Here is an 18,119-nt window from a genome sequence, read left to right as displayed (position 1 = left end):
TCCCAGGGCCTAGCTTCTAATGACAGTCTCTATATTACCGGTGTGCGTGTCGGGTTGCAGCGTTATAGATTATATCGTACGTTACATCGATCTTCCGCGGCTACACTGCATTGCTTGGCGATACTTTCTCCATTCTTAGAGAAGCTTGTTTCGAGCCCTTCCGCTTTCCCCGTCCATCGCCAACTTCCGCAGTCTCGCAATTTTGCTCGTATTCATATTAATCGTTCGCTTTATCCTTGACAGATTCACCTTATGATGTGTCGGGATTGCCGTATCAAGAGAATTACGATGAAGATACGAAGCCGCCGCAACAGGTCAGCCTCTCGTACGACGAGAGCCTAGAGTCAGGCTACTCCACGCCAAACAGGCGTAGAATTATCAGGGAGATAATTGTTTGAGACCTGCCTACCGGCTCACGAGCCGGAAACACACGTACCACTTGGCTATAGCAGCAGGCCCCCTGTCATACGATGACGCAGCATCACCCGCACCTCTATCATCGCCATCGACATCGTCATCGTATGGAGATAGTCCTTGAAAATCCTTCCGTACCACCATCGACGAGAACACCCGTCGTGCCGTCAACTACGACAGCGACACCGCAACTGGGTCTTCCGATGCGTCCACCGCATCATTTTCCTCAACGCGCGGCGTATGATGCAGGTTTAGGACGTGGTCCGTCGTTGACCACGGATGATTATTACGCGAGAAATTGGCACGGAGTAACGTATACTGATCTGGACGGCGTGCCAACGCCGGTGACGGTTCGACGAGTTGACAAATCTGGATTACTAGAGATCGCGGAGACGGATCCCGTGACATGTCCCCGTCCTTGCGTGCTCACTGGTGCGGAGGACGTCGTCGCGCACACTGTGCCGTTACGGGTTGATCGTTCCGGGCTATTAGAAGCGGTTCCTGAAGCAATCGATCAGTTGGAGGAGCACTATAACAATGACAGTGCAACGAAGATGCTTGATGAGGCTGCGTCTCTGCCACGAGGAGAAACGTTAAAAGTGGACGCTGACGTAAATCCTCGCGTATTCGAGGGAGGTTGCCTACTGGAACGACCGTCTTCCTTGGAGGGGCAAGCCTGTCCGGATGAAGTCGACACGAAGGGCCGTACGGTGGATATCAAGGCGCTAACCGAAATTCATTTCGACGCTTCCAAAGCCACGGAGAGGCTATCGCATTTGCCGTTCTCACCCGGTCCTTCCCTGCGCCTTCCTTCTCGAAACGATCCTTCGAGGACATCCCCGCTGACAGGTCGATCGTGTAATCAGAAATCTCCAGAATTTGCCGCGAGGTATACTTCCGCTTCCAGGAAACTACTCGCCAACTCATCGCAGAATCCGATTACGCGAGAACGACCGCAAGTGGGATGTTCCAAGGACAAAGACGATCCGGCTCAATTGACTGTTTTGGAAGAGTCGGCAGTCGACACGAGCGAAACGCGCCACGAATCGTTACTCGCGAAAGGAAGCGCGGAGCAAGAGGACGATCCACCGGGAGAGGAGAGAGCCGAGGCGGAAGGATGCGAGCATACGACCGTCGAGAATCTCGAAGAGGACGAGGTATCATCGTTCAAAGGGTCCAACAAACTTCTCGACAACGACAATGTCCAGACGCTCAGAGTGATTATTCTGTCGGAACAATTGTGAAAGTGAATTGTGTAAAAAAATCGAATGCAATAATTATAGACGTGTTATGCGTGTGTCGGGAATGAACTGATCAACGATACGATCTCCCGAGAGAAATTATCAACTATCGACAATGAGGGCGATGTATCATCTTGTGCGAAACATTGCTCTTCTTTGTCCGTTTAATTTATCGACTTTTGCTATATAATAAGTCTATTCCAGTAAACACCAGGTAACATTTATATAACTATTAGTTGTAATTTCCCACTCAACAATATAACAGTTACATAACATATTTGTTATGTAACAGTTATATTGTTGAGTGGGAAATTATAACTAACAGTTATATCACTGTTACTTGTTTGCTGGGATATAATTGAAAAACTTTTTTAAGAAATTTTATTATTTGAATTTTATTATCTGTGTATTTTTGTTGAATATTAACCGCGCTATTTTGACATACTTCGAGAAATCAAATTTTATCATACAGATCGCAACGTATTCAGCCTGTCTAATCGCTCGAGACTGATTGAATATTATTATTATTAACGCTTTGAATCCGGCACTTGTATCCATATTTAACAATACTGTTGGTCTCGAAATAACTGCCATTCCGAATTCGATGCGTTAATGTAATTAATCAGCCTGAACACTCGAGCCACAACGAAATTTTTCTACCTGCATTTTATCGTGTGATTTCATTGCATTTATTTGTATTTTCGGCGTAATTGCGTTTTCTTTTATCAAGCGAATCTGTATAAGGGACGTGCATTCCGTAAGACTGTATGTTCACAAGTTCATGTGTTATGATGTTAAAAAGCTAAGGCACTTCAATTTCCGGCCGAGAGAAAGAATGCCGTACAAACGTATAAACGCAAAGATAAACGGATTTCAAGAATGATAGATTGGTGAAGTCTCTCGAACCAATGGCGCGCAAAAATTGTACGATTACGGTGACGATATACGGCATTCGATGCATTTTATACTTTTATATACGATTGTGGGTGACGCCATCTTCACGACATGCGATCGCGGTTTCTCGTGATCAAAGAGATTATATATATATATATATATATATATATATATATATATATATATATATATACACATATATATATCAATCGAGGCGATTAATGCCGTCGGTTTTGTAAGTATGTATTAGACGTAGTGTTTATAAGTTAGAAATGTATTCTTTTATTTTTATTTTTTCGCAGAGAGAATAGTTTTTGATCGGGCTGAAATGAGCGATCATTTTAAACGTCATCCACCACGTTATCGACAATTCGAATGTTTGAGAGATGTCTGAGACGAGAGAGATCTCCTCTCAGATGTCTTCTGAACTATTGCGTTGCACGGGGGGCGTATTGAACATTCATCACAGCTGAACATCACAGCTCTGTAAATATTTCCGAATAAATCCTAAGGTACTTAAAAGAGAACCTGCGATGTTATTAAATGCGATAGTCTGCAATTGTATTCGCCGCTTCGCAGTCGCGGGGAGAAAGCGGGCGATGAAACTTGAGAAGTGAAAAAGAAAAACGAAAGCGACAACGAACCACGCTGTTTCAGCCTGAATATATTTCGCACTAACAGTAGCTGTTAAATGTATAGATGCTCCTCTTTTTTTTTTACGTTCGTGCGAATATTCTACGCGTCACTTCGTTTTACAGTTGTATGCGACGTGTAGAGATTACGTACTCTTTTTTGTTGAATTTTTCTCCCCCATTTTTCATTTTTTTTTTTTTTAATTCTTTGTATCATCGATCGGACGCCGGCAAAGCGTCGTCTTTCTTCGCTCGCGCTAAACGTGGAAATATGTATAACAGGACAGAGTGTTAGGGGAAGTTGGGCTGCCAGATGCTACCCATCTGCGTCGCAGTTTTATGAATGTTTTAACGCGATAAATCTTAAAGCACCTGTTTGGATAAGAAATTTCCACCGAGAGGGAGTGAGAGCTGGCTTCACCTAATTACTCGTTGTTTCGTACATATTTTCACGTTCGCGGGAGCAGAAAACACCCTTGTCCGCACCGTTCGCTCGCGCATCGTTTGTTGATCTCATTTGCTCGTAATGCAATCTCGGAGACATCGTGATCGCATCTCGTTGCGATTGCACGTTCGGCCATTAAGTCTCGTGTACCACGACGTATAAGAGCGCGATTAGGAACAGAAATACTTTAAGTGTGACTCCACCGAAACACGATGTCGTGTTGCACGTATAACGCGATCGTGACGAGTCTTGTTGGACGTAATGTAATCTTCATCGCTAATGAAATAGGATTGTATTTATCAAGCATGACGTCGGTCAAGTTATTTACTGCGTTGTCCCAACGGGCATTTTTACTTTTTCACTTTTCGCCCCGATCTCTCTATCTCTTTCTCTTTCTCTCTGTCCCTCTTTCTCTCTTCCTTTTTCTGATGCATTTTTTACAACCGCGAATTTCATTCCACTAACGCTAATACGCTGTCCAATATTGAAATATGTTTCGTTTTATATGCAAAAATACTTTATCTCTTGCACGCTCGGTCTTTTACGTCGAATCGCATTTTACCAATTACATACGCCATCTCCCTTTTTTGCACCATCCTTCGCTTATTCTCGGTTTATCTGATTCATTATAGCGTCTGTTATTTATTAGATTTACATATGTAGTCCTTTTATGTCCTATATTACGTTCTCTATCGATGACCGATGCACGAAAATCCGATGAAAATCTCCTACTTCCATGTCTTTCATAGAGCGAAAGTCAAGCGTTACACACGTTTTACGTGTCTTGAGAATGCCGTTATTTGGAATCGACGTGAGAGAATTTACTCGGCACAATTACTTAAAGGAGGCGAATACACACCCTTGTATAGTTGCACTCCTGCGAGTCGGGCAATGTAAATTCTAGCCGCGATATACGAGGGTAGGAGTCGCAGAAAGGTGAAGGTCGCGGAGAGGCGGAAAAGAACGGAGAAAATGTAGTCGACATATTTTTGCACACAACGAAATCGTAGAGGATACATGTACGTTAAACACGCGTATATACTATGTAGGGTTAATAAATTTCAAGAACGCCAACAAGACCGTGTTCGATCGATTTTCGCTACCTTACGCGCGAAGAGAATGAGAATTAGGTTGCGGTTTTGTACATAATACATAGCAAAGAGGAAGATGTAACAAGAGAGAAAAAATATACACATATATATATATATAATATATATATATATATATATATATATATATATATATATTATGCGTGTGCGTGTATGAATGTACGGGTAATGCGTGCTATGGAGAAAGAAGCAAAATGTTATGTTTTAAGGAAATAATTGTAACGAAGACGAGCAGCTAAATTGTAGAATTTCTTCGTCGCTCGCCGAAGTAGATGTAAATATGAGAGAATGTTTCTTTAAATCATTAAAAAAAAATATATATATATATTATATATATATACATAACGGCCCTTCCCCTTTTTTCGATGTGAGTGTGCATGTGTGCGATTGTATGAACGAGAGTCACGGACCGGTTTATCTCGCTAAAAAGTCGTCCATCACTCTACGAATACTTGTATGTAAAACGTATGCGTGTCGCGAACAATGGAATCTCGAGCGGAAGCGAATGCCTACAAGAGCGTTGGATGCTAGGATATAGAATATTGGATCCTCATCGAGGGTCTTCGTCAAACTGGAAAATTTTTTTCCATTTTTTCTCTTTTTTTTTCGGGAAAAATCGCCGAACTCTCGCGCGACGATCCGATACGCACCGCGTGCCGCGCATGCTTGCGTGTGTGCGTGGTCGCTCGCAATATTAATTAATTATATAGCGCGTATGCGTCTCGCGCACGTATGCGTGCATCCACGCGAAAAATTCGTACATTAATTATTATTATCCATTATAGTTGATATGATATGACATAATAGTATAATGAATTATTATTTGTACAAATTTTATGTTGCAATATAAAATAAACGATGAAAGGACCATCTTGCGTCTTTGATCCCGTTGATCTTTCTCGCTTCCTCGCTTATGTCGAATTAAGATTTAGTTTTATGGATATTCTATCAAAATTTTTTAAAAATTTGTTCCGATTATTTGCTTTTTTGTTAGAAAATAAAAAATGAGAAAGAAAATCTCTTTCTTACATAAAAAAATTTAGAAAAATATGTCAGACGCGAATAAGATAATATTAAAGAAGATGGTTAAATAAAGCAACGAGATCAACTTTTGAAAAATAGAAAAATTCAGGTCAAAGAATGTTTATAAATAAAAATAAATATGTGAATTAACATGCGATATATTAGTTTAGTCATTCATGAATTTGTAATAATCTTTATAAAATTTTAAACGTCAGCATGGCTCAAAATTTTTTAAAAATTTGTTTCGATTATTTACTTTTTTATTAGAAATAAAAAATGAGAAAGAAAATCTCTTTATTACATAAAAAATTTAGAAAAATATGTCAGACGCGAATAAGAGAAAATATACTAAAGAAGATGATTAAATAAAGCAACGAGATTAACTTTTGAAAAAAAAAAAAATTCAAGTCAAAGAATGTTTATAAATAAAAATAAATATGAATATGAATATGAATATGAATGAATTAACATGCAATATATCGCTCTCTCGATTATCTCTCTCGAAATCGACGATTGAGATTTGTGGAGTCCCGCGTGCGATTTATATCAAAAGCGGAGCAAACTATCGAGAGATGACCCCGAACTCTAGTCGACCTCGACATCGAGATATCGACCTGGCGTATTCGATGGCGCGAGTTTGCGCCGTGTCGGGCGGCTTTCTCCCACTTACATGTTCGATAAAACGCTCGAGGCTTTTTACCGTGCGCGATATTCGTGTTTTCCTTACGGAAACCGTGGTGATATTTTACGCTCGTGACGCGAACGGCCGGTGAAAAATGCGCGGACGGCTATATCGCCGGGAACAATCGATAATAGGCGAGACACGAGCTTCTGGTGGCACGCGCGAACCGCACGATGTAACGTGTAACATGTTGGCTTTGCTGTCGAAATGCGAGAGAATCAGGTAAGAGAGCCTCGTTAGGAGTGCGCTCGCGAGGGGCAATGCTTTTCTGCATCACGTCAATTACACGGTACGTTTCCGACGTGTTACGAAATAGCAGACACTCGAGGTGCACGATCCTGATGAACATGTAATCTCTTCAACATTCTGACGGTGATTCCAATTTATTATGATCGTAATACTGTTACGTCGTAACGCATCGAGCCTTCCTTAGTCAAATCGAGAGCAATTATCGGGCATTAATAAGTAATAGTATAGATAAGACTCGATTGTGGAATATCCCCCTCCCTTTCTCTTCGAGAAATATATTTGTTATCTATGCAAATATTATTTACATGTTTTGTATGCGTACAATGATCAAATTCTTATATTTTGCTTTGATAGGTGTAGAATAAAATTTAACAAATTATAATTTTTATAGTAAATTATAATAATATTATGAGATATTTTAAATTAGGATTTTACGATAGGATCAAAAAAAATTATCTTTACGAATATCTATCAGATTTGTCAGATAAATAATAATAGATAAAGTTTGTGATTGTTAAATATCTCTTTCTCGTTTTTTCCTAGAAATATATATATGTTATTTATTCATATTATTTAAATTTGTCGTGTGCATACAATAATCAAATTCTTATATTTTACAAGTATAGAATAAAAAAATCACAATGTTTATAATATATAATAAATATTGTGAGATGATTAAACAATCCATAAAGTTCTTATCCACAAAAATTATTTTTCCAATAAATGTGTTAAAGTCCAATACTTTTAATTCTTGTTTGATAAAGGCAATACATAAGAACTTTTGACAAGAAGAATTGTTTATAAGTTTACTATATCGAGGTACACGTCTGTATTGATGTTTGCCCTTGACGTATCCCTCAAGATTGATTTTCCGAGGCACAATGAAAGGTAACGACGCGAACAGGCACCGGCTTTCTAGTCGCGTGACCGACGCCGGTGTCACCACGTGGAACATTAGATACCTGTGAGACCGCATAATTAAAATTAAAATTATTATAAAAAGCATTACGTGCATTTTATGTGAAAAGGAAAATTGTGCCAGTAATCTGTTATTTATTTATACCGAGGTGATGTATAGTATGTGACTCGATTCAGATGAAAGACAAGTGTAATTTCGGGATATACAGTAACAATGAATAATTGAGAGAAAAATGTGCCATAGAGACAACAACATCATATTTGTCAACCATGATAAATGCCGTATTAAAGAAAATATCGGCGATATACCGTTATTATGTCAATTATAATCTGAATCTCGTGTATACCATTTTACGACGCATTTTCGATGTGTTATCGTGTTGTGTTAAAAATTTGTTTCAAATATTCATGACCATTCGTTTCTTCGCGCTTGTTATGAACGTTACGAATGTCTGGAATCTAGCCGTGTCCTATAGTTCAAACTTTGTCTATGTATCATATGTTTGTACGTATTGAAACGTAAGCAATACATTTTTTTTGTTTAATCCGATATAGTTTAAAGTGCTTGTAATATTCGCTTTTAAATATTTGATCTCGTTGAAGTGAATATGTTACACGTATAGTTATAAATTTTACGTCTCTTTGATTTTTTATTTATTTTAAAAATACTACATTAATAATTCCATGCAATCGAAACTTATTGTTTCTAGAAGAGAAACAAACTATCGTGACATTTCCACGTGCGAAAATTTTTACTTTTATTTTTTCCTCCCATGGAAAAATTACGCGAGCAGCCTTGGACTCGAGATAATAATAGTCGTCAATGACACCAACGTGTCCTAATAATAACAAATCGATGTTCCGGTATATGGAAATCTTCAATCAGTGTTCAGGCGATAGCATTGTTTAGTTACCGTGTGATATAAGGTTATTAATATTGGAATTGTCAATATCCGATTACGTAACGATATCTGAGAAATCTCGAGTTAATCAGTTATCGAGGTAATTCATAATCAATTATATTCTGGTATCTATTTATATTTTTTTCTTCATATCCTTTCGCGGTGTGAATACAATTTAAATAACCAAGATACAATGTCTAATTTTGAATTTTGATTTAAGGATGTTTTGTATGTACAATCCCAGCAAAAGGTAGCTGAAAATCAATATTGACGAATATCCACTTTTCGTGTATTTTGAATAAGAAATTGTGTGGAATATGCAGAGATGTATTTTTTAATATTTATTGCGTTTTTACTGAAATATTCCGAATTTTGTTAATCGAAATGATTAACTTTTGGCGGAGAATTTCGCCTTGTGACAGATACATGGCTAACTTCATTGAATAAATTATATTTAATATCTTTTTAACCAGTTAGTACTTGTATAATATTATTTGACCAAATATTTTTTCTGTATCTAAACTTTTGCAAATTTTAAACAAATTCTGAATATTATTTCCATGTGTTTTTATCATTTGAATCGACGTGGTCATACGTTTCCCATAAGAACACATGTTAATTCGGTGCAAATTAAAACCCTTATAACTTGTGAGAATCGATTTAAAAATTGTACTGAAGATTCTAAACATATGTAAGGACATTCCGTACAATTTTCATTAAGTTCTCAATATTGTGAAAATTGATACAAAACATCCTTAAACAAATTTAAATTTAAATAAAACAGTAAACTCTTAAATAATCTGGATTAATAATCATTAATCACAATTACACCCTTGGTTTTCCACTTTACTAATTAAATTCCAATCAACCTTATCCAACATTTATAGAAGCGATTCCATCGGCAGCACAAACGTAGACAATATAATTGAGTTAATCAGAGTGCTAATGTTGATGCGAGTGACTCGAAATATTCGATTGAATTAATCGAGTCGTCGAGTTGATTGGAATGACGAGCTGAGGTGATGACTCGGCACCGTGTTTGTATTTCGCAGCGACCAGCATGCGACGAGGGTGTCGAGGCGACGAGGACGACGACGACGACGACGACGACGCCGTGATCGCAGATACTGCAACTCTCGATTATCGACCACGGATGCACGCCCGTCATGGTCAAGGCGCAGCCGCGGCCCAGGCGCGGTCGCCGCGATCAAAGCTGTCGGACTTCTTCCATCTCTGGGTCAACAACATCCGGCTGCTCTACTGGGGCAACTTTGACGATCTGGCCCCGCAATTACCCGACGCGATGGGCAATCTGCAGAGCGACAGCAAGAAGAAGCAGAGGAAGCGAGAGACCGCGGCGGTGCCGGCGTCCACGTCCACGGGGGAGCTCGAGACCGTCGAGGACCAGAGGAAGGATAAACGGGACCAACCGCCAAAGACTCCCGATGAGTGCGACGAGCCGCGCGAACCGATCAAGATCAGCTTCGATAAGGTCCAGACGCCGGGACACGCCAAGAGACCGGCACCGCAGCCACCCAAGATTTTGTTATCCAAGGTAGATGGTAGCGTTTTTCTCTCACGTTTGAGTACGCAACTATTGATTAGAGAAATCTTTTCGGTGATATTACGCGTAATTTGAGATTGCGTTGTGCTTAAGAAAATGAAAGACACATTAGTAAAATAAAATATATATATAATTATAATTATAATTATAATTATAATTTAATAAATATATATAATTCGTTTGATTGTATTCGCAACGTGTGAAAACTGAATATTACCTTCAATTGAAAAGCAAGAAAAGTAATTTCCAACGCTTATCTTGATTTGAAATCATATTGTACGTACGTGCTACGATTATAAATATAGAGTCGTCTTGTAATTAGGACACGCAAGAAAGTGTAGAGCCCGAATGTCGCAAGGATACCGCAATAACGCCGAAGCCATGCGTGACAACGACGGAGCCTGTTCATCCGAGTATCACAACGTCGACGACGACGACACCCGCGCAAACCCCGACGACGCCTCAGGCCCAGCTACCACCGTTGCTAGTAACCGATTCCTGGCGTTTGGCGAACAAGGGCCTAGTCGTTACGGAAATGCCGACACCACCCAGCCAGGAGTCCTCGAGCGACAGTGTCTTCACCGATCCCGGGGAGCTTACCACGAGTCCAGTCGCGACGTCCACGGAGGTTCAAGTGGAGAAATCGATGCTTGAATCGAAGACGATCGAGGAGACGAGCAAGGAGGAGAAGAAGACTCCGTTTGCAGTCTCGAGACACAAGAAGATCCACTTGTCAATAATGAGTCCCAGAATAAGTGAGGAATACTTTATCAATCTTGGAATTTAATATGCATTACTCTCATCTTCTTACACAATTTTGCTGGCAATGAGTGATTAATCAGCTTTTAAAAAGTTAAATAAGTGACAGCTTGACGACTTACGTAAGCTTGAGGATTCTGTGTAGGCAAAGTACATTGAAATAGATAAGTAGATAACTTGTACAAGTAATATTGTTTAAGAAGAGCCTAGAGAGTCTAGTGTGTTGGACCTAAGTCAACATAGCTTATGCGTCTCCGACACTCGATAACTCTTAAACGAGCCTATCATTTTCAGGCGTAACGAGCGAGAAGACAACACCAGAAATGAATGCCAGTACTCTGCAGAGACGACACAGTGTCTACGAGTCGTCGACGAACGAAGGTACGGTTCTGAGAAGAGTAGCCAGCTTGACCCTGGGCCGTAATAGCGCTAAGAAGAAGAGGAGTTCTCGGAGTGTCGTCACTCAAAAGACGGATCGTTGCAAGCTATTCGAAGGTGAGACAAAAATAATTAGAGGAGCAACGGAAATTTCATCGATCTTTTCAAGCGAAAAAACGATGAGGAGATTTTTCAAAAAGAATTTTTCAAGATTTAGATTTTTCTTCTGATTCACAAATCCAGGGCACAACGATGATTTCGTCGCGATACAAAACACTTTTATAGCTACGCGTGGGTCAGCGCACGACCTAGAATCTATCGCTCTCGAACGATCGCGAGTTTAATGCGAATCTTATCTCATGACAGAGAAAAAGGCGCGCGATAACGTTACAGAGGGTAAACACACGGCTGTGGTTTTTTGCTCTCTATTGCAATGACATAATTTACGAGACGCTCAAGAAATCGCAAAGTATCGCGAGGCCAGCAGATAGCAGATGATGACGCCGAAAAGACAATCGGCGCCTTTCATCGGTGCGGCGCTATCGCGATTAAAAATGCTTTCAATCAGCCAAAAATAATCATCATATCACCGCATCGGCGTAGCCGAGGTTAAAGCGAATGATATGTATGAATCAAATGTGCTTGTTTGCCGATAAGTCTTATCGATGGGGCGTATGCGGGGTTAGGCTCTGGGATTTATGCTTCCGCTCTCCCATGTGTTCGCCTGTCAAGGAGATGTAGCAGTTCTTTACGGAGCAGCATAGAGTGAAATACACGTCCGGGACAAGCGTGACGAGATGAGGAGGTGTCCAATAGCGAATAGTGATTGCGAGGATGAAATGAATAAGCGTTTTCGAAACGTGGGTCGGTGAAGGAGGATCGAAAATTTTTTTAAACGATCGTATATAATCGAGGAACCGACAATCTTCTCCGAGAAGTAGGTAGACACTGCTACTGCTTCAGTGATGATTGCAGAAAAATTCAGAATTTTGGATACATTTCGCATATTTTTATTTATGTATTTACTATTTTTACATAATATTCTCTTAGAAGCCTCATTAATGATGAAATGATTAGGAGATAAGATACAGCTAGAAGGATTCCTCGTCTCTGTTGAGCTAGAGATAAAACGAGATAAGAGAGTATACAATGATAAAGAGTTGCCTTGTTCCCAGAACATGCATTATTAATTAGGATTGATTGTGTGTTCCTAGAGGAACCAGTGTCATTAACCTTACGAATAAGATTTAACTTGAGACAAAACAGTTGCTCATTCGAAAGCTTTTAAAATTTGCCAAACGATGTGAAGAGGTCAAAAACAATATTTACTCAGTTTTTTGTGCAATAAAAACAAACTATCTTATAATAATCATAATAATAATAATGGGTTTTCCAGAACAAGAATCTTCACCGTCATCCAAGGTCTCCGCATTACCAGACAAAGGTGTGAAGAAAGCTATGACGCCCGTGGTAAAATCTTGATCTGTTTATTAAATTGATAATGATTAATCCATCGTGAGTATTTATTTTTATAACATTCCGTTTGAAGCAGATAGATCGGACAGATACCTGCGTGCTGGCGGATGAGTTTCTTTCAGTTCAAAGTAAATCGAGCCAAACGTACAGTGAGCGATCCATGTCTGAAGATATACATAGATATGAGGAAGAGGTGAAGAGACTGAGAGATGAGATCAAACGATTGCGCCGTGAGATATCAATAAATCGACAGACAAGAACTAAAGGCCAGTCTACTCAGACGTCGCCGAGAAGCTCGTCACCTGTCGATGAAGGCGCTGAAAAAACAAATAACTCGAGCAGAGAATCACTGATCAGGAATTCGGATCTCGAGGAAGCCAAGGCGACTCGCGTGCACTCCGCTGCATCGACCGACAAGGTCGCCAATCCGTCGTGCTTATCGCGTCAGGTGAACGCGTCGAATGAAGACTTGGCGCTATATCCGGTACCGTCGCCACCTCCATTACCCGAGTCATTTTGCAAGAGCAGATCCACATCCATCTCGGTATCAACGACGTCGTTGCAATCCTTCATCCCGCCACCTCCGCCTCCGCCGTCTCCGTACGCGCTCGCGACCGAGTCGGTGCGAGGTAGCGAGAGGACGGTCCCGACATCGGTGATGAAACTGACGGATATTTCAAGGATACCGTCACCGCCGCCTCCGCCCATGCCGTCGCAGAGTATCATAAGTACATTTCCACCACCACCTCCTCCGCCACCTCCGCCCCCGCCTACGCCGATGTCGAGCACGACGAGCACTATACCTCCCCCTCCGCCGCCACCTATGCAAACTATCATAAGTGCGATATCCCCGCCGTCTCCTCTGCAGAACGCGGTGCCTCCGCCGCCGCCTCCGCCCGCGCCTCCGTCCATGCCAGTGCAGAGACTCGAGAGTGGTATACCTCCCCCGCCGCCACCGCCGCCTCCTCAGGGTGAAATCTCCGCATTTATGAAGAGCACCCTGAGCGGGATACCTCCTCCTCCGCCGCCGCCGCCCACCCCGATGCTGAACACGTGCGGGGTAATTGGAGCGCAAGGTTCTGCGAGTGGTCCACCGCCTCCACCGCCTCCACCGCTGTCAGGGATGCCAATGCTAAACGGTATACCTCCCCCGCCGCCACCTCCGATCGGGGGATCAGGTGCAGGTCCCCCGTTACCGCCGCCCATGGCGCCACCGCCCCCTCCGGGGATGACAGCACCCTGTCCTTTACCCGCTCCACCAGTCGGAGGGTGGAATCCGCCTAGCAGAGCAAGTAGGTGTCGAAATTACAAAAGTACAGTGTACTCTCGACTCTCTTCTTCTCGTTAAGATCAAGAAATAATCGAAAGAATCGAGAGTATACGGTACAATCTTCCCGTCGAGGGATTCCGATATTTGCACCGCGTAACACAGTGTTTTACCTTTATAGTTATGAGAAAACAACCTTTGAACCCTAATGTGCCTATGAAGCCACTCTACTGGACAAGAATTTTAGTACCAGTTACTGCGACTAGTCAAACTTCCGCTGCTTCAGAATCGCCAACTCAGGTAGATGAAAGACAGAGACTACGTGATAAAATTTACAGAGTTGATGTAAATAGTTATTTGAATGCGTGATTGATTTTATATTGTCTCATCTAGGTGCCTTTGTGGTTAGAACTTGCGGAGGAAAAAAGTATAAATATGAATGAGTTTGCCGATTTATTTTCGCGGCAGGTGAGACAAAAGAATCCGGCCAAAAAGAGCGAGGAGACTTCCAATAAAGGCTCTAAGATCCAACCAGCAAAGATATTGGACTCGAAACGTTCCAAAATGGTGGGAATTCTTGAAAAGAGTCTGCATATTGATTTCAGCGAGATCGAGAACGCGGCTTATAATTTAGACACGAGTGTAATCAGCTTGGAAACGCTGCAACAGATCTACGAAATCGTGAGTAAACAGTATGATTAAAAATCTAAAAAAAATCTATCTATTCAGCATATATAGTTAATTTTTTTTTCTTTTCTTAACACAATTAAGGATGTTTTGTATGTACAATCCCAGCAAAAAGTAGCTGAAAATTAATATTGACGAATATATCCACTTTTGATGTATTTTGAGTAAGAAATTGTGTGGAATATTATAATTTGATCTTAGCTACAGTGCAGAGATGTATTTTTTAATATTTATTGCGTTTTTACTGAAATATTCCGAATTTTGTTAATCGAAATAATTAATTTTTGGCAGAAAATTTCGCCTTGTGACAGATACATGGCTAACTTCATTGAATTATATTTAATATCGTTTTAATCAGTTAGTATAATATTATTTGACCAAATTTCCTCTGTATCTAAACTTTTGCAAATTTTCAACAAATTCTGAATATTTCCATGTGTTTTTGTCATTTGAATCGACGTGGTTATACGTTTTATAAGAACACAATGTTAATTCGATGCAAATTAAAATCCTTATAACTTGTGAACGCTTCAGTGAATCAATTTAACAATTGTACTGAAGATTCTAAACATATGTAAGGACATTCTTTACAATTTTTAAATTCTCAATATTTTGAAAATAGGTACAAAACAGCCTTAATTTCTATTCAAAATCTACAAGCATCTATCTTGACGTTTCTTAATTTGTAGAAACCTACAGAAAAGGAGATAGCAGAGATCACTGCTCACGAAGCAGAGTATCCGGATATTCCTATCGATCAACCGGAATTATTTCTCAAACGGTTATCCGGTATAAAGCACTTCTCCGAAAGGATAACTTGCTTGATGCTTCAGTCGGAGTTCCAAGACGCGATCTCATCGGTCTCGTATAAATTAAACAACGTACGAACTACCTGCGATTTTTTGATGCAGTCCGAGTCTTTGAGGAAAGTCATAGCCATCATACTGACTTTGGGTAATTATATGAACGGTGGTAACATGATGCGCGGTCAGGCAGATGGCTTCGGTCTGGAGATCCTTGGCAAACTGAAAGACGTAAAGTCAAACGTACCCGGGATCACCTTGTTGCACTATGTTGTCAATGCAAAACTATCTCAGGATAAAGGACACAGCTTTGACGAGCCATTACCTCTACCCGTCCCTGAACCTGCAGACGTCGAGGCCGCATCTACGATCAAGTTTGATGATATTGCCAAGGAACTTGACAGATTGGAAAAGGAATTACAGAGTAAGTGATATTAATTTAAAATATCAAATATGTGGCATAATAACGTCACTTAAAAATTTTAACATAAAATATATATATATATATATAATATATATATATATATATACGTTATCTACATCTCGATAAAAAAATGTATGTCTTGATACGATTCTATATTTCGTACAGTTACATAATATATATGTAAAAATATTCTGATATAAGTGAAATTAATTTGTTTGAATTTGTTAGCATGCGCGAAAAAGTGTAACACTGTCGTGGAAGAGGATCCAACTACATCCAAGGTATTCAAGAAGAAAGTGGATTCGTTTGTGGCGAGGGCGAATATCGAACTGGCAAACGAAAAAGAAGAGTTACTCGAGGCTAAAAACAGATTTAAGGCCGTAATGCGATTTTATCAGTTCGTTCCCAAAGGCGCCACAATGGAAACCGCGGAACCTTACGATTTCTTCAACCTATGGCTTACTTTCTGTCGGGATTTCAAGGTATATTTTGCAGCGTTTGTGAAATACACGAGTAAGTCAATTATGACAGATCGGGTTTTACAGGATATCTGGAAAAAGGAACAGCAGCGAATACGAAAGGAACGGATGGAAGAAGCTCGCAAGAAACTTGAAAATAAATCCGATGTCGTGAGAGTTAAATTAAATCCTCACGGGTTAAAGGCACGATTACAAAAACTGGCGAGTAAAAAACAGACTCAAAGATAGTCTTATCGAAATATACAGGAATTTTGATAGTAATTTCAAACGGGATATATCCGATAATTTGTATATAATTATACTCGCCAAATCACGAATTTCACAAATAATCACGTTTGATATACAATCTCCAAGAATTTAATTATATATTTAATTGTATATATAATTCTTTTGTTATTTTCGAACCGAATCGAAAACGATAATAAACGATAAATTTGCGAAATTCGTTTTCAAGATTACAAATTTTGTTTTCAAAGCGAAATTAGCTACTTTGCGCAAATTATTAGCTTCATTAAATGCACAGAAGTTTAAAGAATATATTTTGCTCATAAATATTTATTACAAATATATCTTTAAAATCACGATACATCAAAAGTCACTTTTTAGAGGCAAATCTTTAATTGCTCAAAATTAGGATAATTTATGATTAAATTGAAATTAATTTTTATACAAAAATATTAAAATACATACATTAGAAGATACAGAAAAAAACCACGCAACGAAATGTGATCACTTACAATTCAGATATGGATTGTCAATCGCAAATGTCCTTAAATAATCAGTCGATCAGATTTGATCTATGCGTAAATTATAATTATTACAAATTAAAACATTAATTGTATACTAAATCTAATGCCATTTCAATACAGAGAGAGATAGTTTCTCGAAATTTATTAATCATTATTAATATGGATAATCATAATTAATAATCTAAGATCAGCTTTACGAGTATCACTTATGGACACGGTGCATCTCTCATTTCGAGCGATTAAAAAAAAGCACCTTAATAATTGGATTATTTCAATAGAAAAAATTTATAGATAAGATCCATTCTTTTTAGATACATTTTCGTATTATTTGCATTTAATACAAAGTATGCAAGCTTGAAAAAAATTGTGAGAAATTCTAAGAAAGAGGAATTAAAACGATACGCCTACAGATATTATAAACATTCATGATGAATTTAAAAGAGGGAAGTTTTGTGCCTCTTTACAATATTTCTCTTTACACTTATTCTAAAAATTTTCGTTATTCTAATTGTAAATCAAGATTTTAAGAAAAGAGTCACCGATATATAATCCGATAATATGATCATCGATCGTGATATTTGTCACTAAGTCATTATCTATTTATTTATTTATTTATTTATTCATTTACGTTAATTTATATCAGATTGTCATCAACAAATAATGTAAATAGAAAGTTAATTGTACGAGATATTGATATTAATAAAATCTTTTATATTTTTCTTTTTTAAAAAGGAAAACGGAAAGGATTTATTATCCTTTTGCCTATAAAAATAATGTTAATATCTCAATAATCGATAAATATATATATATATATATATATATATATATATATATATATAATGTTTATTGTATCGCCTAATTATGTAAAAACGTTATCAAGGGAAATGAATTTAAAAAGATCTTGTTATTATTACTTTAAAAATTTTAAAATATATGAAAAATATAATAAAAGAATTAAACATTAAATATCAAATAACGAACTCTGTGCCTCTGTCTTCTTATATTCTGAAACATCCAACATGTA

The 18,119-nt window shown here is 38.9% G+C and overlaps 2 protein-coding genes across 8 annotated transcripts in view; both read left to right on the top strand.

Moving 5' to 3' along the window:
- LOC105248571 (hemicentin-1) overlaps window positions 1-438 on the top strand; it is a 31,308-nt gene extending 30,870 nt beyond the window's left edge. Inside the window, 1 exon segment of the mRNA XM_011253420.3 lies at window positions 244-438. Within this exon segment, the coding sequence (XP_011251722.1) occupies window positions 244-398 (155 nt within the window). The 3' untranslated portion in view covers window positions 399-438.
- Window positions 439-6,416: 5,978 nt separating this feature from the next.
- LOC105248572 (formin-2) lies at window positions 6,417-17,773 on the top strand. 7 transcript variants are annotated; one of them, XM_025414050.1, is made up of 12 exons: window positions 7,763-8,126; window positions 8,318-8,609; window positions 9,562-10,064; window positions 10,396-10,828; window positions 11,127-11,327; window positions 12,607-12,680; window positions 12,760-13,978; window positions 14,135-14,253; window positions 14,347-14,634; window positions 15,330-15,867; window positions 16,096-16,349; window positions 16,413-17,773. In XM_025414050.1, the coding sequence occupies exons 3-12, from the start codon at window positions 9,570-9,572 to the stop codon at window positions 16,572-16,574; spliced, it is 3,783 nt and encodes a 1,260-aa protein (XP_025269835.1). In that variant the 5' UTR covers window positions 7,763-8,126; window positions 8,318-8,609; window positions 9,562-9,569; the 3' UTR covers window positions 16,575-17,773. The 7 variants fall into 7 exon arrangements, with proteins under 7 accessions (XP_025269839.1, XP_025269840.1, XP_025269838.1 ...); XM_025414054.1 differs by lacking the exons at window positions 7,763-8,126; window positions 8,318-8,609 and adding an exon at window positions 6,417-6,662 and having other exon boundaries at window positions 16,428-17,773; XM_025414055.1 differs by lacking the exons at window positions 7,763-8,126; window positions 8,318-8,609 and adding an exon at window positions 6,417-6,662 and having other exon boundaries at window positions 16,399-17,773.
- The last annotated feature ends 346 nt before the right edge of the window (window positions 17,774-18,119 follow it).

Source organism: Camponotus floridanus, unplaced genomic scaffold, assembly GCF_003227725.1.
Source record: "Camponotus floridanus strain SB8 unplaced genomic scaffold, Cflo_v7.5 scaffold75, whole genome shotgun sequence".
Lineage (NCBI taxonomy): Eukaryota > Metazoa > Arthropoda > Insecta > Hymenoptera > Formicidae > Camponotus > Camponotus floridanus.
Note: the sequence above shows the minus strand (reverse complement) of the source record. Positions and strands in the feature narration are given on the sequence as shown.

What these genes read in the sequence shown, in the direction of transcription:
- LOC105248572 (XM_025414049.1), top strand. Translation starts at nt 9,570, where the DNA reads ATGCGACGAGGGTGTCGAGGCGACGAGGACGACGACGACGACGACGAC. An exon ending in TCGTTGCAAGCTATTCGAAG is followed by an intron (nt 11,328 to 12,606) that starts GTGAGACAAAAA and finishes TGGGTTTTCCAG; the next exon opens with AACAAGAATCTTCACCGTCA. An exon ending in GAATCCGCCTAGCAGAGCAA is followed by an intron (nt 13,979 to 14,134) that starts GTAGGTGTCGAA and finishes TTACCTTTATAG; the next exon opens with TTATGAGAAAACAACCTTTG.